Source organism: Lissotriton helveticus, chromosome 1_1 (assembly GCF_964261635.1).
Source record: "Lissotriton helveticus chromosome 1_1, aLisHel1.1, whole genome shotgun sequence".
Taxonomy (NCBI): domain Eukaryota; kingdom Metazoa; phylum Chordata; class Amphibia; order Caudata; family Salamandridae; genus Lissotriton; species Lissotriton helveticus.
The window spans coordinates 1,508,758,099-1,508,777,086 of NC_136057.1; the positions used below are offsets into that span (position 1 = coordinate 1,508,758,099).

General features: G+C 44.0%; 1 protein-coding gene across 3 annotated transcripts in view; it reads left to right on the forward strand.

The window, feature by feature from the left end:
- The window catches only part of ATF6 (activating transcription factor 6), a 1,455,481-nt gene that overhangs the window by 960,288 nt on the left and 476,205 nt on the right, over positions 1 to 18,988 (forward strand). For all 3 annotated transcript variants that reach the window (XM_078686796.1, XM_078686788.1, XM_078686804.1), the window contains one exon: positions 18,337 to 18,462. In XM_078686796.1, coding sequence (XP_078542922.1) covers positions 18,337 to 18,462 — 126 coding nt within the window. The remainder of the gene's footprint in view (positions 1 to 18,336; positions 18,463 to 18,988) is intronic.

Consider the following 18,988-nt stretch of genomic DNA (forward strand, 5'->3'; position numbering starts at 1 on the left):
AGGGGGCATGTTTTACTTACAGAGCCTAGGTAGCTCCAACGACTTGGGCCATTGTTGTTTCTGAGCCTACGTGGCTCCAACGCGGGCCACGGTGATTTTCAGAGCCTGTGTGGCTCCAACGTTTGGCCTCATTATTCCAGAGCCTCCGTGGCTCCAACGTGGGCATCGTGATTTTCAGAGCCTACGTGGCTCCAACGACGGGGCATAATGGTTCTGAGAGCCTACATGGCTCCAACGAAAGGGGCATAGTTGTTTACAGAGCCCAGTGAGGCTCCAACGCTTTGTATATTTCTTTTCAGTGCCCCGTGTGGCTCCAATGAAGGGGGCACATTTGTTTTAAGGGCCATTGAGAGCCCATGCCTCATTTGAATATTCCCAGCTGCCCAGCAAGTAGTGGGCAGCTGCACTGTTTAGGTTATTCTTACTTTAGGGGACATGTTTAGTTTGGGAGTGAAATGCACTCCTCCCCCCCCCCCCTTCCTTCACAGCTGCGCAGCACTTAGTGCCAGCTGCTACGTTTAGGCCTGCACAAAGCGTGCACCCCTGACTCTTGCTGCATTGGCAGCGCGCCCTGACTTTTGGACAGAGGGCATTTGAGCCCCTTAGAGATGACACCAGTTGGCCAGGGGGACTATTAGGTTTGTAGGGCGCCAGGCCCTAGTGTGATTTATGTAGGTGCGCAGGAAATGTCATTCATGTACTGTTTTATGCACCCTGATTTATGCTCTTGATGTGATTTTACGATTGAGGTTTTACCTACTGTGTTATGTTTTATTTTATTCTCTACTGTGTTTTAGGTATGAGTAAACACTGATGCCCTTCGAGGCAAAAGGGAGGTGTACTGGATTTTTACTCTTCAGGCGGCTGTTATGGGCTTGAATGAATGTCTCCCGAGGGAGAACGCCATTATTTAATGACCGAGTGATCTTTGATCGACGGTTATGTTGTTTTGTCTTTTTTGGCTTCTCGATTTTGAACTCAACATAACTTGTTGCCTTTTTTTAAATATGCTATTGACACTGACCTGGCTGCTATTTGGGACAGGCTATTTTTTTTTCTTTTCACCTGCTGTGATGTATAGTATTCTGAATATGATGCGGCCTGCTGGTTAAGTGCAATTTGTTGTGCCTCTCCCTTTTTTTTTTTTGGCTGTCCGAATTGGAATTAGTGTTTTGACTTCAACGTGGGTGTGACTATGGTCTCCACTATTTCCATATATGTGTCTAGTTGTTTTTTTATTAGTTTTTTTATCAGGTATTTCTGTTTGTTATTTTTCTATTTCTTATAGGTCGGGTCTTTATTAGCGATATCCAGCAACTTGGCCGACATTTTTTTGCTTCGCTGGTCATAGTCCATTTTCTATTATTACATTAGGCAATACGCTACTTGCTGTTTTTTCAGCACTGGAAAATGGCGTTTGAGATTTTCCACCACTCTACCTTTCAAAGCGGTCTAGCCCTTTCCCCATGCGTACTCCGGTGCAGCAATTCTGGCGAGTCCGGGATATTTGGGCTATGATACTGATGTTTCAGCCTCTGTCCCGGATTTCGGTGAGACTGTCCCTGAGGCTGCTGGGCCTCATGGCCTCCTGCTGGTGGATCATGCCAGATAGCATTTGCAGGCTCTGCAGTGGGACCTGAAGTTACAGTGGGCGCACCATCAGGGAAATCTTTCCAACTACATCCAGATCGCAGAGGGAATTGCGCAAAAACTGCAGTGGTGGTTAACAAACTAAGCTTGGGTCACAGGCAGATCCTTCTCCCTTCCCCAACCAGACCTCACAATTGTGACATATGTGTCACTCATGGGATGGGCGGCGGCCATCTGGGAGAAGCAGAGATCAGAGGCATCTGATCTTGTGGAGTCTGGGCTCCATATCAAGCTTTTGGAGCTCCGGGCGATTTGCCTGGCACTGAAAGCATCCTTCCCTCTCTGAAGGGGAAGGTGGTGCAGGTGTTCACGGACAACAGCACCGCCATGTGGTGCTGCAACAAACAGGGCGGGTGGGCTCTTCGTCTCTAGACATGGCTGGAACATCAGGGCATGACCCTGGTGGTTCAACACCTGGCAGGTTCTCTGAATGCCAGGGCGGAGAACTCATCCGCCTATGCCTAGTGGATCACAAATGGCGTCTTCACTCGTAGGTGGTACAAGGTCTCTTTCAGCGGTGGGTAGAACGTTGGTTAGATCTGTTCACCACTGAAGAGAACGCACAATGTCATCAATTCTGCACGTTGGAGTTTCCAAGGCGGCACTTGCTCGGTGACGCCTTTTAGTCACGAGTGGAGTGGCAGCCTCCTATATGCCTTTACACCTGTACTACTTCTACCCAGAGTGCTGAAGAAGATCAAGCGTGACCGGGCCCAAGTTATTCTTGTGGCCCCAGGCTGGGCATGAAGAGTCTAGTATCCGGAGCTCCTGAGCATGGCCATCGATCCTCCACTCAGACTGCCTCTTCAGGAGGATCTTCTGTTGCAGCAGCAGGGGACGTTCTTCACCCGAACCTGTTCAGCCTCCACCTCCTTGCGTGGAGATTGAGCGGCTACAGTTGACCGCTTTTGACCTTCTGCCCGAAGTCTGTAATGTCATCTAGGTGTCCCTCCACTGAGACGGTATACACCTGTCGATGGAATAAGTTTGTGGCATGGAGCACAGCAAAGGCTATGGATTCCCTTTCTGCCACTCTTTCAGAGGTGCTTGTAGGAGAGTAGGGTCTGCTATCCTATGGTCACCCCCAAATTTTTGCTTTTTGCTTCACTGGTTTATGACTTAATGTGGCTGTGGGCCTGCTAATCAGACCCACAGCCTGCTGTTCTCTCTCTAAATTGTTACCCATGTACTTTGGGTGCATAACGACATTGGAACTGGTTCACCTTATTGGCCCCTGTAACAGTGTACCCAGGTACCCAGGGCATAGGTGCTTCCAAGGCATACCAGGGGCTGCAGCATGTATTGTGCCACCCCTGGCCTGGCCTCCATATTTGACACAACTGGCTGATCACTCAGCTGGGGTAAGTCGGTGTAACCACCCCTTACTTAGGTGTAGTATGCCTATACCTAACCCAAAATGGACACATATGTTCCTATCAGCCACTCCTATGGAAGGCCTCATCAATCCTGGAGGCAGAGTGCTTGGAAATATGTGAGATGGTGCTCTGGCAGGAGCTGAGCCTGTCTGCAGCTTTCGGAACCTTGTCCTTTAGCTGTTCCATGATACTGCCATACCATATACTCTTAAGTGCATTATAATCCTCGCGGTTAAATGCTATCTTAGGTTTGGCTTTATCAAAACATGTCGAGTAAGGTGTCATACGAATTGGAATACTACCCCCTCGCCAGTTCTGGCGACGGGGGTAGCATTCCACCCTTCTAGAGGGACACGACATGTACCTAGCCTGAACCCCGGTTAAAGTTAAACAGAGCCTCAGCATCACAAGATGGATGCTGCCACCGCAGACACAAGTCTGACCTCCTGCTGCTGGGAGTCCTTCCAGCGAGGGCAGCTTGGACAAAGGGTTTCCTGCCTTGGGAGGTGCTAGCACCACCCCAGACAGGATTTTGTGTATTGGGTAGGACAGGGCTGAATAGAATCAGACATGCCTGGGGCACACAAGGTGTCCCTGTGCATAGGCCAGTTCAAACCGGTGCTGGGGCCTTCCTGCCCCAGTCCTGGCGCGAAACTGGACAAAGGAAAGGGGGTTTAACCACTCCCCTTCCTGGTTCCACCCAGAGGAGGGACCTAGTAGGTGATCCGGCCCCCCAGATTCGAATAAGAGTGGGAGCTGTGTCCTGAGACTTCAGATCATCCTGAATCAACTTGAAATACAGAAGAAGACTGGACTTCGACATTCTGCTGCTCAGAAGACGGAAGAGAATCTCCCTTGTGGCCAAGGAGTGACCACCCTGTGAACACAGGCACCAACCAGCAACTCAACGTCTGCTTTGCCGCCGCCTCCCGCCGGAGCCCGAGCCCAGAGCCTGACAAGACCCAGACTCCCAGACTTCTCACCGCCCGATCCACAGTCCCTGCAAAGAAGGGACCCGTGGAGGCACCGAGAGACGTGGGACCGGACATCTTGGAAGACCCCCGAAATGCTGACTGCGCAGCATCAGAGGCACCCTCGACGCTGTGCTTTGGGGTTTGAGAAGCCCTAACCTCGAGCAGCCCTTGCACCAAAGATCAGCCCCCCAGCATCTCCACGATCTGCGTGGGGCCCTTTTGCACCGTGCCACTCGACGCGCCATCCCGGCCACTTGCCACGTGGCTAGCGGCCATCTTGGCGACGAAACCGACAACTTTCACTGCAGGTCTGGTTGCTCCAGACTTGCCCTTGCTCCTGTAAAAGGGAGCACCGGCTCTGACCTTGCTGGTCCGAGTAACAAGCCTTTTTCGATTCCTGCGTGGCTTGCATTAGCCAAGGCCTGTTTGCTTCCATCCGGTTGCCGACACCGCCAACAGCGAGAAGCCTGCGTGGGACAGCTCGTGACCGACTCCTGGACGTCTTCGACCCCTCGTGTCCACGTGGCTGCAGAGAGAAGCTACACCTCGACGCCTGTTTGCACCCGACATCGCCTGGTTCCACTCTGGTTCCACGGTAGTCACTGGCTAGTGACTTTGAACATTGTCCCCTCTGCTTTCAGGTCTTCACCTCTTCAGATCCACCCTTGGATCCACCGGAACTCTTCACATCGAGCCGCCTGCAGCATCTTCAGCTCCAAGCACCATCGACCTGCGTGACGAAACCCGACACTACTTCGACCCTGTGCACCCGCTTCCTGTGGGTGAGGTAACTCAGCTCCGCCGGTGTTCCCACACTGGTACACACCTTTAGGGCCTGTGTCTAAAGTTTCAGCTTTCTAGGTCACTCGGAAGGTTCCTTAATAACTAACTTTGTAACTTTTACGCACCATTGACATTGCATTGGTATTGCGTGCACTTTCCGCACTGCACCCGAGTCCCGCGGGCCTTTCCCGGCTTCTTCACTGCTAGTCCCGATCAGCTCCAGCGATTCCCCAGGCCCTAGGCCTCTTCACTTTCCTCATAGTGGTTCTTATACCACTATTTTAGTATATGGTTTAGGTGGCCCCTAGGGCTCATCCATATTCGTGCAACTTTTGTGTATTTAAATTGTGTTTTGTTTTAACGCTTGTGCTTCTGTGCTCATAAAGAGTATAGGGTATCTTTTGAGAAATAAATCTATATATATTTTCAATATATATCTGTGTGGTGTCCTTTCATTTGGTATTCAAGGGATTGTGTATGGTAAAACAGCTTGCTTCACATGCCTTTACAGAGTTTAGCCTAAGACTGCTTAGTCCATGCTACCCCTAGGTTAGCTTGTCTATAAGGTTGACTTTACAACCTGCACCATAAGGGTTGCTTGGCATGGTACAAGGTGATCACTAGAACTAGTGAGCAGCATATACCAGGCCAACTTCTCACAGTGCTTATGTACATACTTTCTTTAGCCCAGCAGGGCTCTGCCCTGGGCACTCTTAAAGGCTTTCTTGGGCCATCTCTGCTTTTATTTGGCTACCAGATTAGCCATCATTGTTCAGGTGCTCTAGTGTAAATAGATTCTTTCAGGGCATTACCCACTTCCTTTCATAATGCCCCAGTGGGACTTGAACCTACTCTTAACTTATCTCATGTGTGCTTCACCTCAAGCCTCTACACAACTGCCCTCTCAGGCTCCTCTCTTTGAAAACTGCCTTCCTTGAGGCCTACCTCTGCTCGCAGAGTGAGTGAGCTTCAAGCTCTTTCTTCTAAGCCCCATTTTTTTCTGTGCATCTGGACAAAGTGGTGCTTCGAACGAAGCCCTCGTTCCTTCCAAAAGTGGTTACACCTTTTCACATTGGACAAACCATTACTTTGCCCAGCTTTTTCCCCACCTCTGTAGCCTTCCAAGGAGGAGGAGAGACTCCACCGTCTGGACCCCAAACGTGTGCTGTCCTTCTACTTTGACCGCACAAAAGATTTCTGGGTGGATGATCAACTCTTCCTTGGCTATATGGGTGCCAAGAAAGGTCAGGCTGTTCAAAAGCATAGTATCTCTAGATGGGTTGTCGTTTGTATCAAAGTCTGTTATGCTTTGGCAAAAAAGGAACCTCTTGTGGGGCTACAAGCTCGTTCCACTAGAGTTAAGGTGGCCACCACTGATCTTGAACGTGGAGTTCCACTTATTGACATCTGACAGGCAGCCAGGTGGGCATCCTTGCACACGTTCACCGGACATTACTGCCTGGACAGCCAAGTCTGGAGGGTTGGCTATCTTGCCTGTTCAGTCCTCCAGGACTCTCTGGTTTGAACTTGGTTCACAGAACCTCCTCTGGGGTTGGTATTGCTGGGGTATCTATTCTAAGGTAAGGAATCTATAACAAACTGTCTCATTCAGATGAACAAGTTACATACCTTCGGTAACGATATATCTGTAAGAGACATGGGTTAATTATAGATTCCGTACCGCCCCACCAATCCTTCCCATTCTATGAACTGACTTCTAGGGACAGGGACCCGCTTGGAGGGCCCTAGTGGTAGCTCACCTGTGGTCAGTGTCTTGCATGGCTCTGCGCTTCTGGTGTGGAAAGTAACGTCAGAACGGACGTCAGGACCCAGGGGTGGCGCCTAAGTAGGCACCGCAACATCATATTATACAACACTAAACCCCTACTGAAATAATCACATCCTACAGTGATGACCCACAGAGAAAATTGACAACATTTCTTTCAAATATACATTTTTATTATCAAACACTGATGGATATTTATAATTAGGATTGACATTTTTTAAAATATTTTTTTAATATAAATTTATTATAAATCACATTTGTCATTTCATCTATACAATATTTTCTACAAACTCATCCTAGACTAAGGAGCTCCAATAGCCAAAGGGAGAGTAATCACTGAATTATGGCACATGTATCCACTTAAAACAATCAATAAACATCGAAAAAACAAGGCAAACATTCAAAAGTTCATGAATTCATCAGACACTAACACTGTACACAATACATAACAATATACCACATTACTAAAAATTCAAACGACACAAACGTTTCGGAAATCCCATGTACCGTCCTTCATCAGGGCGCTTATATAGTAACGTGTTTCACAGTTCAACAAGTTGGTTGACAATATATATAAAATGATGTTTGGTACACATAGAGGCTCCGTATCAACTGTACAATCAACTCTGTGGGAACAAATGTAGCAAAAATTAATCTTACTTCTTCATGACTTAGTCATACCGCTACAGATAAAATCACATGTAAGCAGAAATTATAATAGTGACTACTGATAGTCCAAAGGGACCAGGCAATATGTCTCTAAGTACCAACATACAATCCATCACCAAAAAAAAAGATACTAACACCAACACACAGTGTATCGACAATATCTTGCAGAAAACATAAAAAGAGGGGAAAAGGCTAGATAGAACGATAGGTAAAGAACCTCCACCTATTATGTAAGTACTTAAGCAGATTCAAGAGAATAAGTAGACCCCTGAATCCCAAACTTAAAAATGAAGGATATAATCAGGTAAAAAACGTATCTACATACTTTTATAGTACCGTAGGAAGTGATCACTTATATCTCTTGTGACTCTTACTTCTGGAGGGCCAGCCTAGCCATGTGTTGACCTATATATCGTAAGAATAGTCAAGATTTAGAAACTCATTTATTCTCAGTTCGATCATTAATTAGGAAACAAATTCCAAAGACAAAATGTAAGCCTACTTGAATCTATCCAATTAGGCCGAGGCCTGAAGTAAGGGATCGCATCAATAAACAACAAGGGAAGAATCCTCTCCTAAATTCAGCATTAGACACACTAGAAATAAAGAACATAGAAATAATCATTCAAAAATGTCATACATTCTAATTTACTAGTTAAATAGAAAGCCAAAACCAAATAAACCGTACTTGCATGGTTATGTAATTGATTCTCGGTTGAAATCCAAACTGGATGAAAAAGAAGAAATGATTAAGATTCTCAATCAATAACTAATAGGGAACAGAAGGCAAATGGGGCTGATCAGTACCTTGAAAGAGGCAACTCTCAAACCAATTGGTGTTGCATATATACAGGTGTACATCCACAAAATGGTTCTATTGGTCCATCCTAAAATGCAACGCGTCTATTCATCCACCTCCGTATACTTCAGAAGTGGCTGTAAATATACAAACATGGACACATAGGTTAACAAGGCACCATACAGATCTGACCCAACCACTATAAAACATAATATCAATCTGGAGGAATTCAATCCTAAGTCGATCCTCAATGGGTGAAGCCCGCATTTAAATGCCAAGAGTACCGATAGTATGTCTACTGAGAAGGGATACAATCCTCACACAATATAATAAAGATCTTAAATAATCAAGGCTTCTCTTCAGGAAACGACAATTTGTTTCACATATATACCATAAACATAGGCTCCCTCTGTTATCCCTCATTCAATTATCGAGGCCTCATTCTGCAACCCATTCTACATGACTGCTTAAATATTTATGTGAGAAGAATAGAGAGGCAACAAAAAAACACATAGAGAGTATATAACAGATTTTTCTTCTGCTTTCATAAAACGAGTGCTAGTCCTTCATTGATATGCACAGGTCATTTTTATTGCATCCTTCATAAACTCTCTTGATAAAAGATGATCAGACAACACAGCCAACACGTTTCACCCAGGTTGGGCTTCCTCAGGGCGAATACGCAGAAAGAAAGAATCGCAAGTGTAGCAATGTAGAGTTCGCAAGTCGATCACGCTGTTCTGGACTTTTCAAGGAAGCGGAGGTATCCAAAAATTTCAAAAAGAAGCTGCGTTACGTGGACGTCGGAAAACCGCGCGAAAAAAACCCGCGGTTTTCCGACGTTGCCGCTGGCGAGAAGAGCGACCGGGTGCTCAATGTAGGAACGGGGCCGAACTCTTTTTCCACTCTGCATATTGACACATATCATAGTGTTCACTATTAGTATCTCGTCGAGCCAAGACACTCTGAAGACCTCAAAACTTTTGAAAAAAGACTTTCTGTGCCGATAGCGGGTATATGCTTATACTCCTGTCCACTTAACACAGCTTCTTTTTGAAATTTTTGGATACCTCAGCTTTCTTGAAAAGTCCAGAACATCGACTTGCGAACTCTACATTGCTACACTTGCGATTCTTTCTTTCTGAGTATTCGCCCTGAGGAAGCCCAACCTGGGCGAAACGCGTTGGCTGTGTTGTCTGATCATCTTTTATCAAGAGACTTTATGTACGATGGACCTAGACAAAAGGATATGATCTATAAACGAGCCACAGCCTCTACCTTTGAACGTGGGATGCCTTTCTTTGCTGAGTGGAGGGGCAAAACTCATCGCAGAGGACAGGTCCAGCTCGTTAAGCATGTCTTTGAGGGCGCTACCTTGTCTAGAATGCTCAAAGTGAAGTCCCGTTATCATTGGGCAACCAATTGACCCCATGGTGTTCAACCTGGGGTCACCACAGGGATGAACATTAAAATCTCCTACAATAAGCAGGTTCTTTATTTGGGAACCGCAGCCCTGTTTGACAAAGTTATTCAGCTTAGTAATCCCACAACTCTCATCTTTATGAGTGGCATTATAAAAGTTTATCACATGAAGGGTACTGTCTTTATGGCCTAAAGAGATGACCTGGATGTTTCTGTTGTCCAAAGGCATGGCCCTGATACTACATCTAAGTGCCAGCGATACAAAGATTGCCAGACCACCCCTGGCCCTACCGCTGGTTGCATTGATCGCTGGAACAAAAAAGGCTCTATACCCCTCCAGTGCAAAATTGCTGTTAACGAGCCAGGTCTCTCGAAGACATATTAAAGAGAAGTTACTAACGAACTTCACCCACAAGGGGTCAGTATCCTTTCCTGCCAACCCCGCAATGTTCCATGAAAGTATATTATTAGCTTGGTTGTTCCCCTCAATACTCGGGGTATCCACCTGGGGAGGGGCAGATGGGACTATTTCTGGGGGATTCTTTTCTTGGTACCCATCAGCTGTGAGGGAGGCCTGATTATCTATTTTGTCTCCCACAGGTACGGGCTAAGACCCTGGACTATTAGCCAAGGGAGAGCTAATTTGGGGTAAAATATTTCTGTTGGGGAGGATAGAGGTTGCGTTGTTACCACACAGTCAATCACAATCGTTAAAACCAGAGAGTGCTGCGTATCTATTTATTCCCTCAAAAAGCGGGGGAAACCTGTACCCTCCCCAGTAGGGTTCACTTGGTAGCCTTGTCCGTGATAGGCCCTTTCCCTGGTGTACTCTGTGGGAAAAAGTCCTGACATGACGTCCTCCATTCCATGTGTCAAATCGAGCTTGGGTCGGAGCCCCATAGAAAAAACCTAAGGGTAATATTTCTATGCCCGAGCCCCTGATCTCTCCACCGTGCTCTACTTCTCTCAGTATCCTATCTACTGGGACAGGGCTGTTGAAATTGATCACAATGCAATCCCCATTTCTGGATTTTCTCGACCTGCCCCGCCAGGACACCCTTCGGGCCATTATAACATTGTGCCCCGCCGAGTTTCCTTCTGAGGTGCTCCAGGACAGCCAATGGACAACCTTACTTTTTAATTGGCTGTATTCCTCTTAAACTCCCTTGGTAAGAGGCGGTACGTTACCTAACACTAGCACCAGGGGGGTAGGTCAATAACGGGGAGAATAGCCACATTTTCAATAAGTTTAACCGGGTTTCTTACCCCCTCAACCTGTGTGGGTAAAAGAGTGGATAAAGGGGTATTCTGTTTGCGGTGTTTGCTACTTTCCTCTACGACAACTATTTTGCCTAAGCCCCCTGGTGTGTTGAGAGTACCTCCCTCCAACACAACCTCCTTATTTTTTTAAATCCTCTGTCTGTTAACTGTGCTAATTGGAATCGAACAAAAGGTAGGTGGGGTGATTGTGGCCTGTTTACTCGAGTCTGTAGAGGAACCCCCAATTTGCAGGCTGGATGTTAAGTTCGCCAACATATGGGTATTTTCTGCGGTCGCCTTGTCAAGATTTCCCATTTTCTCGTTAATTATCTTCAGTCTCTCGATAAGTGGGAGCATAAATGATTTAAGCAACTGTTCCACTTGAGATATAGTACATACAGCATCGCTAGGTACAGTTATAGCGTGTGTGAAAGGCTGAGAGATGGTGCTGAGCATGGGTTTTGGTGGTACAGGCATTCGCGTAGCAGGTGTATTAGATGTTACATTTACTTTAGAGGGATTGGGCTTTACCATTTTGTTTGTTGTTTTAGGTACCTTTGGTTTTCTTCCTAGTTGTCGGCCCCCTCCCCTCTTTCTTTTACCCGTTTGTTTAGGGCATGAAGCTGTGTTTTTTGGTATGTCAACAGCCTGAACATTCTTGGTGGTTAAAGCAATAGGGTGGAAGTCCTCCGAAGATAAGCTACTGCATGATGAGATATTCACAGAAGTAATGGGGATACACCCATCTTGACCTTTACTTGAAGATCTTGAACTAGTCGCACTGGTTCTCCGGATGTCAGGATTTTCTCGTGTAACAGCGTTCCTGATGTCGCCCAAAGAGGATTGCTTGGGTCCCAAAATTTCCAGGGATAGCCGCTTCTCTGTAAGAGCTATTTCGCGCTCTAGCACGACAGCTGCTCTAGTGATAAAATTATCTAGAGTCCCTGTAATACTACCCCCGTTATATTAGATGCAATCTTTCTCCCCTTTCCTGAATGATGGGCCATTTCGATCGGATTGTCAGAGGGGAGGGCTTACGCGTCTGGGTTGGGTTTCTATTGAAAGACATAATATCGACATACAAAAATATCGGAGCAAAAATATCGGTCAACAATATTGACATCCTATCTACAACATGGTAAGTACAAAAATATCAAGAAAAAAAATATTTATGTAAAAAATATCGTTTTAAGAAGAATATAGTTTTAAAAAGAATATAGTTTTTCAATTAAAAAAATATGTAAAATAAATTAAATAATACTTAAAAATATAATAAACATACTTAAAATATTTTATAATATTTACAATTAATAGGTAATATACATATTTTACTAAAAAAATAATTAAACATATATATATATAATATATACTTAATAACTATTTTAATAACTTATAAAGTAAAAATATTATAAATTACAAATGCATCTCTACACATAAAATAACATAAATAAATATTAAATAATCATGCATAACAAATTAAAGACATTAAATTTACTTTTAATATTTTTAAAATTAATTATACACTACATTAACTAAAACAATACAAAAAATATTAAGTAACAGAGGGAATAAAATACTATCCCAAATCCCAAAAAACAACAGTAATTAAAATGTTGGATAGGGTAGGGGTAAAAATTACTATTCCCACTCCAGTGAGTGCAACAGTAGGGAAAGTGTTGGATAGCGTAGGGGTAAAAATTACTATTCCCACTCCAAAGAGTGCAACAGTAGGGAAAGTGTTGGATAGCGTAGGGGTAAAAATTGCTATTCCCACTCCAAAGAGTGCAACAGTAGGGAAAGTGTTGGATAGCGTAGGTCATGGGTACTCACAAACTTTCTCTCGGGGGCCAAATTTACAGTGTGGTTTGTGGCTGAGGGCCGCTCCGGTGGGGGCGGGGTCAGAGGGGGAGGGGGCAGGGCTAAAACAAAAAAAATTGAGACCATGAGGTTGAACACAGGTCCCTGCAGCAGACACCTTTGGCCACTGAGCCACCAGACCCGCCATACACACATCTCTCTCTCTCCCTCCGTCTGTCTCCCTCCCTCCGTCTGTCTCCTGCCCTCCGTCTGTCTCCCTCCCTCCCTCTCCCTCTCTCCCTCCCTCTCCCTCTCTCCCTCTCCCTCCCTCCCTCCCACTCCCTCCCTCTGTATCCCTCCCTCCCTCTCCCTCCCCCTCCCTCCCTCTCCCTCCCCCTCCCTCCCTCTGTCGCCCTCCCTCCCCCTCCCTCTGTCGCCCTCCCTCCCTCTGTCGCCCTCTATCGCCCTCTGTCGCCCTCCCTCTGTCGCCCTCCCTCCCTCTGTCGCCCTCCCTCGCTCTGTCGCCCTCCCTGCCTCTCTCTGGCCCTCCCTCCCTCTCTCACGCCCTCCCTCTCGCCCTCCCTCCCTCTCTCTCGCACTGACTGCCTCTCTCTGTCACCCTCCCTCCCTCTCTGTCTCCCCCTGACTGCCTCTCTCTGTCTCCCTCCCTCTGTCAACCTCTATCTCCCTCCCTACCTCCCTCTGTCACCCTGTCTCCCCCCACTGCCTCTCTCTGTCTCCCTCCCTCTCCTTCCCTCCCTCCCTCTCCCTCCCTCCCTCCCTCCCTCCCTCTCTCCTTCCCTCCCTCCCTCTTCCTTTCCTTCCTTCCTTCCCTCCCTCCCTCTCCCTCTCCTTCCCTCCCTCCCTCTCCCTTTCCTTCCCTTCCTCCCTGTCCCTCTCCCTCTCCTTCTCTCCCTCCCCTTCTCCTTCCCTCCCTCACTCTCACTCTGTCTCCCTCTGTCATCTCACCCTGTGTGTGTCAGCCCTCAGCCCGAGATGAGACAGCTTCCCCAGCGCGCACACACAGTCGCACCCGAGCCCTTCACAGGTCTTTAAAAGACCATTTGCATGTTAATAAGGCTTTGTTGCATTTCACCATTTGGCGCCCTTGCATCTCCACGCTAACAATCACTGGAATCCCCCGGCCCCCAAGGAGCAGTCTCTGAGAGTCCGGGCTGCTGCAAACAGCAGTGTTTGCTAACACAGTTTAATTTTTATTTTTTTTAACACAGGTACGATGTCTGTACGTTCCGGGGGGCGCCATGGAAGGCTTGCCGGGCTGCTGGCGGCCTGCGGGCCGTACTATGAGTACCCATGGCGTAGGGGTAAAAATTATCATTCCAACTCCAGAGAGTACAACAGTAGGTAAAGTGTTGGATAGCGTAGGGGTAAACATTCTATTCCAACTCCAGAGAGTGCAACAGTAGGGAAAGTGTTGGATAGCATATGAGTAAAAATTACTATTCCCACTCCAGAGAGTGCAACAGTAGGGAAAGTGTTGGATAGCGTAGGGGTAAAAATTACTCTTCCAACTCCAGAGAGTGCAACAGTAGGGAAAGTGTTGGATAGCGTAGGGGTAAACATTACTATTCCAACCCCAGAGAGTGCAACAGTAGGGAAAGTGTTGGATAGCGTAGAAGTTAAATATAACATACATAAATTGATATTTTAAAATATTTAATAAATAAATTATTAAATAAATCTGAACTATTTACAAATACCAATACACAATTATTAAAAACATAATTACCAATGAATCATTAAATAACAATAAATTAATAATAAATACCAATTAATAATAATGAATAAATATTAATTACCAATAAATACACTTGAACAATAACATGTTTTATAAAAAAAATATTAATTATTAAATAGTAATTGCCAAATAACTAATATTGAACAATTAAATAATTTGGTATACCAAAAATATTCATTATCAAACATTAATTGCCAATTAATAATTACTTATTAATATATTAATTAAAAATATCAATAAATATTATTTAGTAATATTTCATTACAAATTAATGAGTAAACAGCAATACATTAATTTTCATAACCAAAAAATTATACCTTTAAATAAATACCAATTAATTAATATCCAATAAGTTATCAATACCCAACCATAAAGTTAATAATTACCTAATTACATATCAATTACTCTACACACTATTCCCCTATAAACACATAACAAACTCAAATAATAAAATAATACACTTGACATAATTATCAATTAATAAAAATGAATGACCAATTAATAAAATTAATTACCAATTAAAAATCAATTAACAATAATAGAATTAGCAACACCAAACCCAGAACCCGCTACAGAACTTACACACAAAAATTAATTAAAATTAATTATTCCTAAAAATTAATAATTAATTTAGTATGATTAAATTACTTCCCACCCTATTCCCCTATAAACCCGCAACACGCTACGGTACTAAAATACTAAATTTACTTAAATCACATAAAAAAATAACAAATATATATTAAATACATAATAATATACATAAAAATCATAAAAATCGATATTAGTAACATCGATATTAGTAACATCGATATTACTTACATCGATATTAACAAAATCGATATTACTTACCTTTGAAATTCTGGTCCTTCGATATTAAAAAAATCGATATTACTTACCTTCTATATTCTGTCCCTTCGATATTAAAACTTCGATATTATTGTAGGTGGATATTAAAATATCGATATTTTGTCTGCTTACCAGCTCCCACATGGACCAGTCAACCCTGGTTCACCACTGCTGGAGCTGTCAGTAGTTTCACACCAAGAGCTGCATCTCACCTCCAGTCTCCTCATTCAGAGCCATGGAGAAATCGGGCATACAAATCCCAAAGAACTCATTCTGGCTCCTTAAGTCCTAGAGTTTGGTTATTTACACCTACCACCAGATTGTATGACTATCCTAAAATAGGCTAGAAAGCCTACTATCAAGGCATGTTATTCAGCAAAATGTAAGCAATTTTATCTATTGTAACAACTATATCTATCCTCTTGATCATAGTCCTTACAAGGCTTATGGGTCCACCATTCGAACCGATGCATAGGTGGCAATTGCAATTCCTCTCATGGAAGGTTGCTTTCCTCATCGCATTAACTTCATTGAGGAGAATTGGTGAACTCCAGGAATTATCTATACAAGAGCCCTTCTTTCAGCTTCACAGAGACAGTGGTTCTTCACATCAATCCTACATTTCTCCCTAAAGTAGTTTCTGCCTTTATTGTCAATCAATCGGTTGAGTTACCCGTTTTCTTTCCGTAACCAGATTCTGTAGCAGAATGAGCACTACATACCCTTGATGTTAAAAGAGCTCTATTATATTATGTTGAAAGAACTAAAGAATTTCGCAAGACAAAGCAACTCTTTGTTGCTTTTGCTCCACCACACAAAGGCAATCCCATATCTAAATTGGGCATTGCAAAATGGATTGTAAAATGTATCCAGACATGTTTTGCGAAAGCAAAGAGAACTTTGATAATACCCCCTAGAGCTCATTCCACACACAAAATATTAGCTACTATGACATTTTTGGGGAATATTCCCCTAGCTGACATCTGTTTGGCGGCAGCATGGTCTACACCGAACACATATTCCCCAAACATTATTGTGTAGATGTGTTAGCGAGGCAACAAGCTAATGTAGGCCAGACAGTACTCAAAACACTGTTTCAGACAACTACAGGTTAGCCACCGCTCTGGCAGCATACTGCTTTATAGTCTATGCAAAGCATGCAATCTACAGCTCACATTCCTCAAACGGATAATGTTACTTACCCAGTAAGCAACTGTTTTTGGCATGTACAGCTGTGGATTCACATGCGCCCACCTGCCTCCCCAGTCACCTGAAGTTGTTGCAGTTCACATTTACATAAATACTCATGGACATCTCTGTTCTACACTTACTAACTCCATTTTCACCCTCTGCGGGAAAGCAATCTAACAATGGAGTTGATCCTCATGCACACTATCACTGAAAAGGAGGAGTCACCTTTCCTCGTGACTGGAAAGACTTCTTCGAAGAAAAACAACTTGCAAACATCGGGACCCAACACTAGGTGGCAGGAGTATGCAAAGCATGTGAATCTACAGCTGTACATGCCAAGAGCAGGTGCTTACTAGCTAAGTAACATTATCCATATATATATATATATATATATATATATATATATATATATATTTATTACAGTAACACCATCGTATAAACAAGCCACTGAACACCAGTCTTCGTCAGAATCCACAAGTTTATTATATGGTAGCTTTGTTGGAACTTAGTTTTACAAAATGGCCTGGCAGAGGGGCGCTCGGCCCCTCTCCCTTGAAAAAAAAACATTTAAAAAAAATAAGAATTGACCAGGCCCCAGGGGATGGGGTCCCCGTGGCCGAAATCTGTCTGGGGAGGGGTACCCTGTAAAAAATATAAAATAAGCAAAGGCTTAGCCCCGGGGATGGGGTCCCTCGGGCCAGAGATGGTCTCGGTACTGGGGCTGCGCACCCCCTTCCTTTGTATTTAATAAAGAAACAGTGGATGTATTGATGAGTGACTGCCTGTATGAGTGGCTGTGTGGGTGGGTGATTGAGTGTATGTGTGTATAAAGTTATGAATCCATGAGTGGGTATGCACTAACTGGTATTGGTGTGTCTGTGGTATCGAGAATGATACTCTGTATTTTAGAGTGGGTGTATAAAAGGTTATATTAGGGTGTGAGGATGTGCATCAGAGATTAAGTGGATGATGTCATTTGAGATGCCTTCACTGATGACACTGACCATGTCAGGAGTCATGTACTATGTGACGTCATCAGCAGTGCATTGCGGGGTGCGAGTTTTAGTTAGCTCAGCTAACTATAGCGGCTGAATTTGTCTGGTTTTGTGCGAGTGAAATGTCAGCCTAACTATACGTTTTTTCAGTGAATTTCTAATGTTTGTTTATGCTAATTCCTAACTGTACCGTACCCGAAACCTAATGATGAATAATAAGTTCCTGTCAATAAAACTGAATACTGTTGCCTGCTACCTGGCATAAATTAAATTCTGAATTTGCAGTCCCTCCTCCTCCTCAGATAATGAGAAACTGATTCATCAATTTACTCTTGCTCACTATTAGGAAACATTAACCTGACCATGGAAACAGTGCTTACACCTACACGGTAGAACACCCTTCTTCACTAAATTGCCTTAAATAGCAAACACACAATGGGCGATGGGGGGAATGCTCGCAATACGTGTGAACCTTGCTCAGTGTTCTACTGCACCCAGTCAGGGTGAAACCGGTCTAGGGTGGCTTGTCATCCGGTTCAGAGAGGACCTGGCATGGTAGTTCGGGCTGGACTGTTGCTATTAAGCTTATGCATATAGCTAGATCTAATTTGATGTGGCATTGTGGTTAAAATAACCATGGGTTGTAGTGCTACTGTAGAGCAATTGCCAGTGGTTAGACTTATTGCAAGCATACTTCCATTACCTTTTGTGTACTAAATTGCCTTGAAAACATGTTCCATTTAGGATGATTAAGATATGGATGTTGCAGTGTAGTGAAATCATATGCTTCAGCTCCAAGAAGACTTTTTTGATGGAAGAGGGCACCTCATTCATAACCTTAACATAATATGAATTGTTAGTTTTGAGTGCACCTTAAAGGGTACTACACGGTTTTGTTTCATACAGCCAGTCTATTTTTTAAATGCTCGTATTATGCAATATTTTAGCTGAGCCAATAAACTGTAATGAAATAAATTAAAGTTGGCAAAAAGGGGTGATTGCATATTTCTCCTCTTGCTCTGTTCATAGTCTGTTTGTGAAGGACCCCAGCACATATCTTGGCAGAGGAGAGCCTGTGCATCACAATAGACACCTTCTGGGCTTTTCTCCTGGAGAGGAACAGAACAAACCTGAAAAAGTACCTGCAACTATTGGGTAAGTGAGCGACCAGTTGTATGTACTGATAGAGAGCAGAGTCTGAAACAAATCGGATGCCTTTGTACATGCAAATATTCTTGCCAACTTTGAAAGCCACCTACTTTATATGCTGTCACCCTGCACATTAATTGTATTGCTGCATAATCATTTTAAGTTATTCTGATATTCTAAGATGTTATATCAAAGCAGTTTCATATCTGTAATGTAATTGGTCAGGTTTGTTTTTATTAATCTAGGGAGCTCTTCCTGTAAGACCTGTGTATGGCGGTTAATGGCTCTAGCTACTTTAATGGTTGGGTATAGTAGTATGTTATTACAATCCCATGCCCCAACTTCCCAGGCGATTCCTTCCCTTACCTCTTCTTATTCTGCCGCTACATCCCCACCAATACATTGCCTGATATTATATTGTTACAAAATGGAGCTGCATTTAAGCATCACCCCTGCACTCTGAAGTCTTCGAGTCAGACTTGGAGATTCACTGTCAACTTTATTGGTTTTTTAACAACTTCAAAAAACTTAT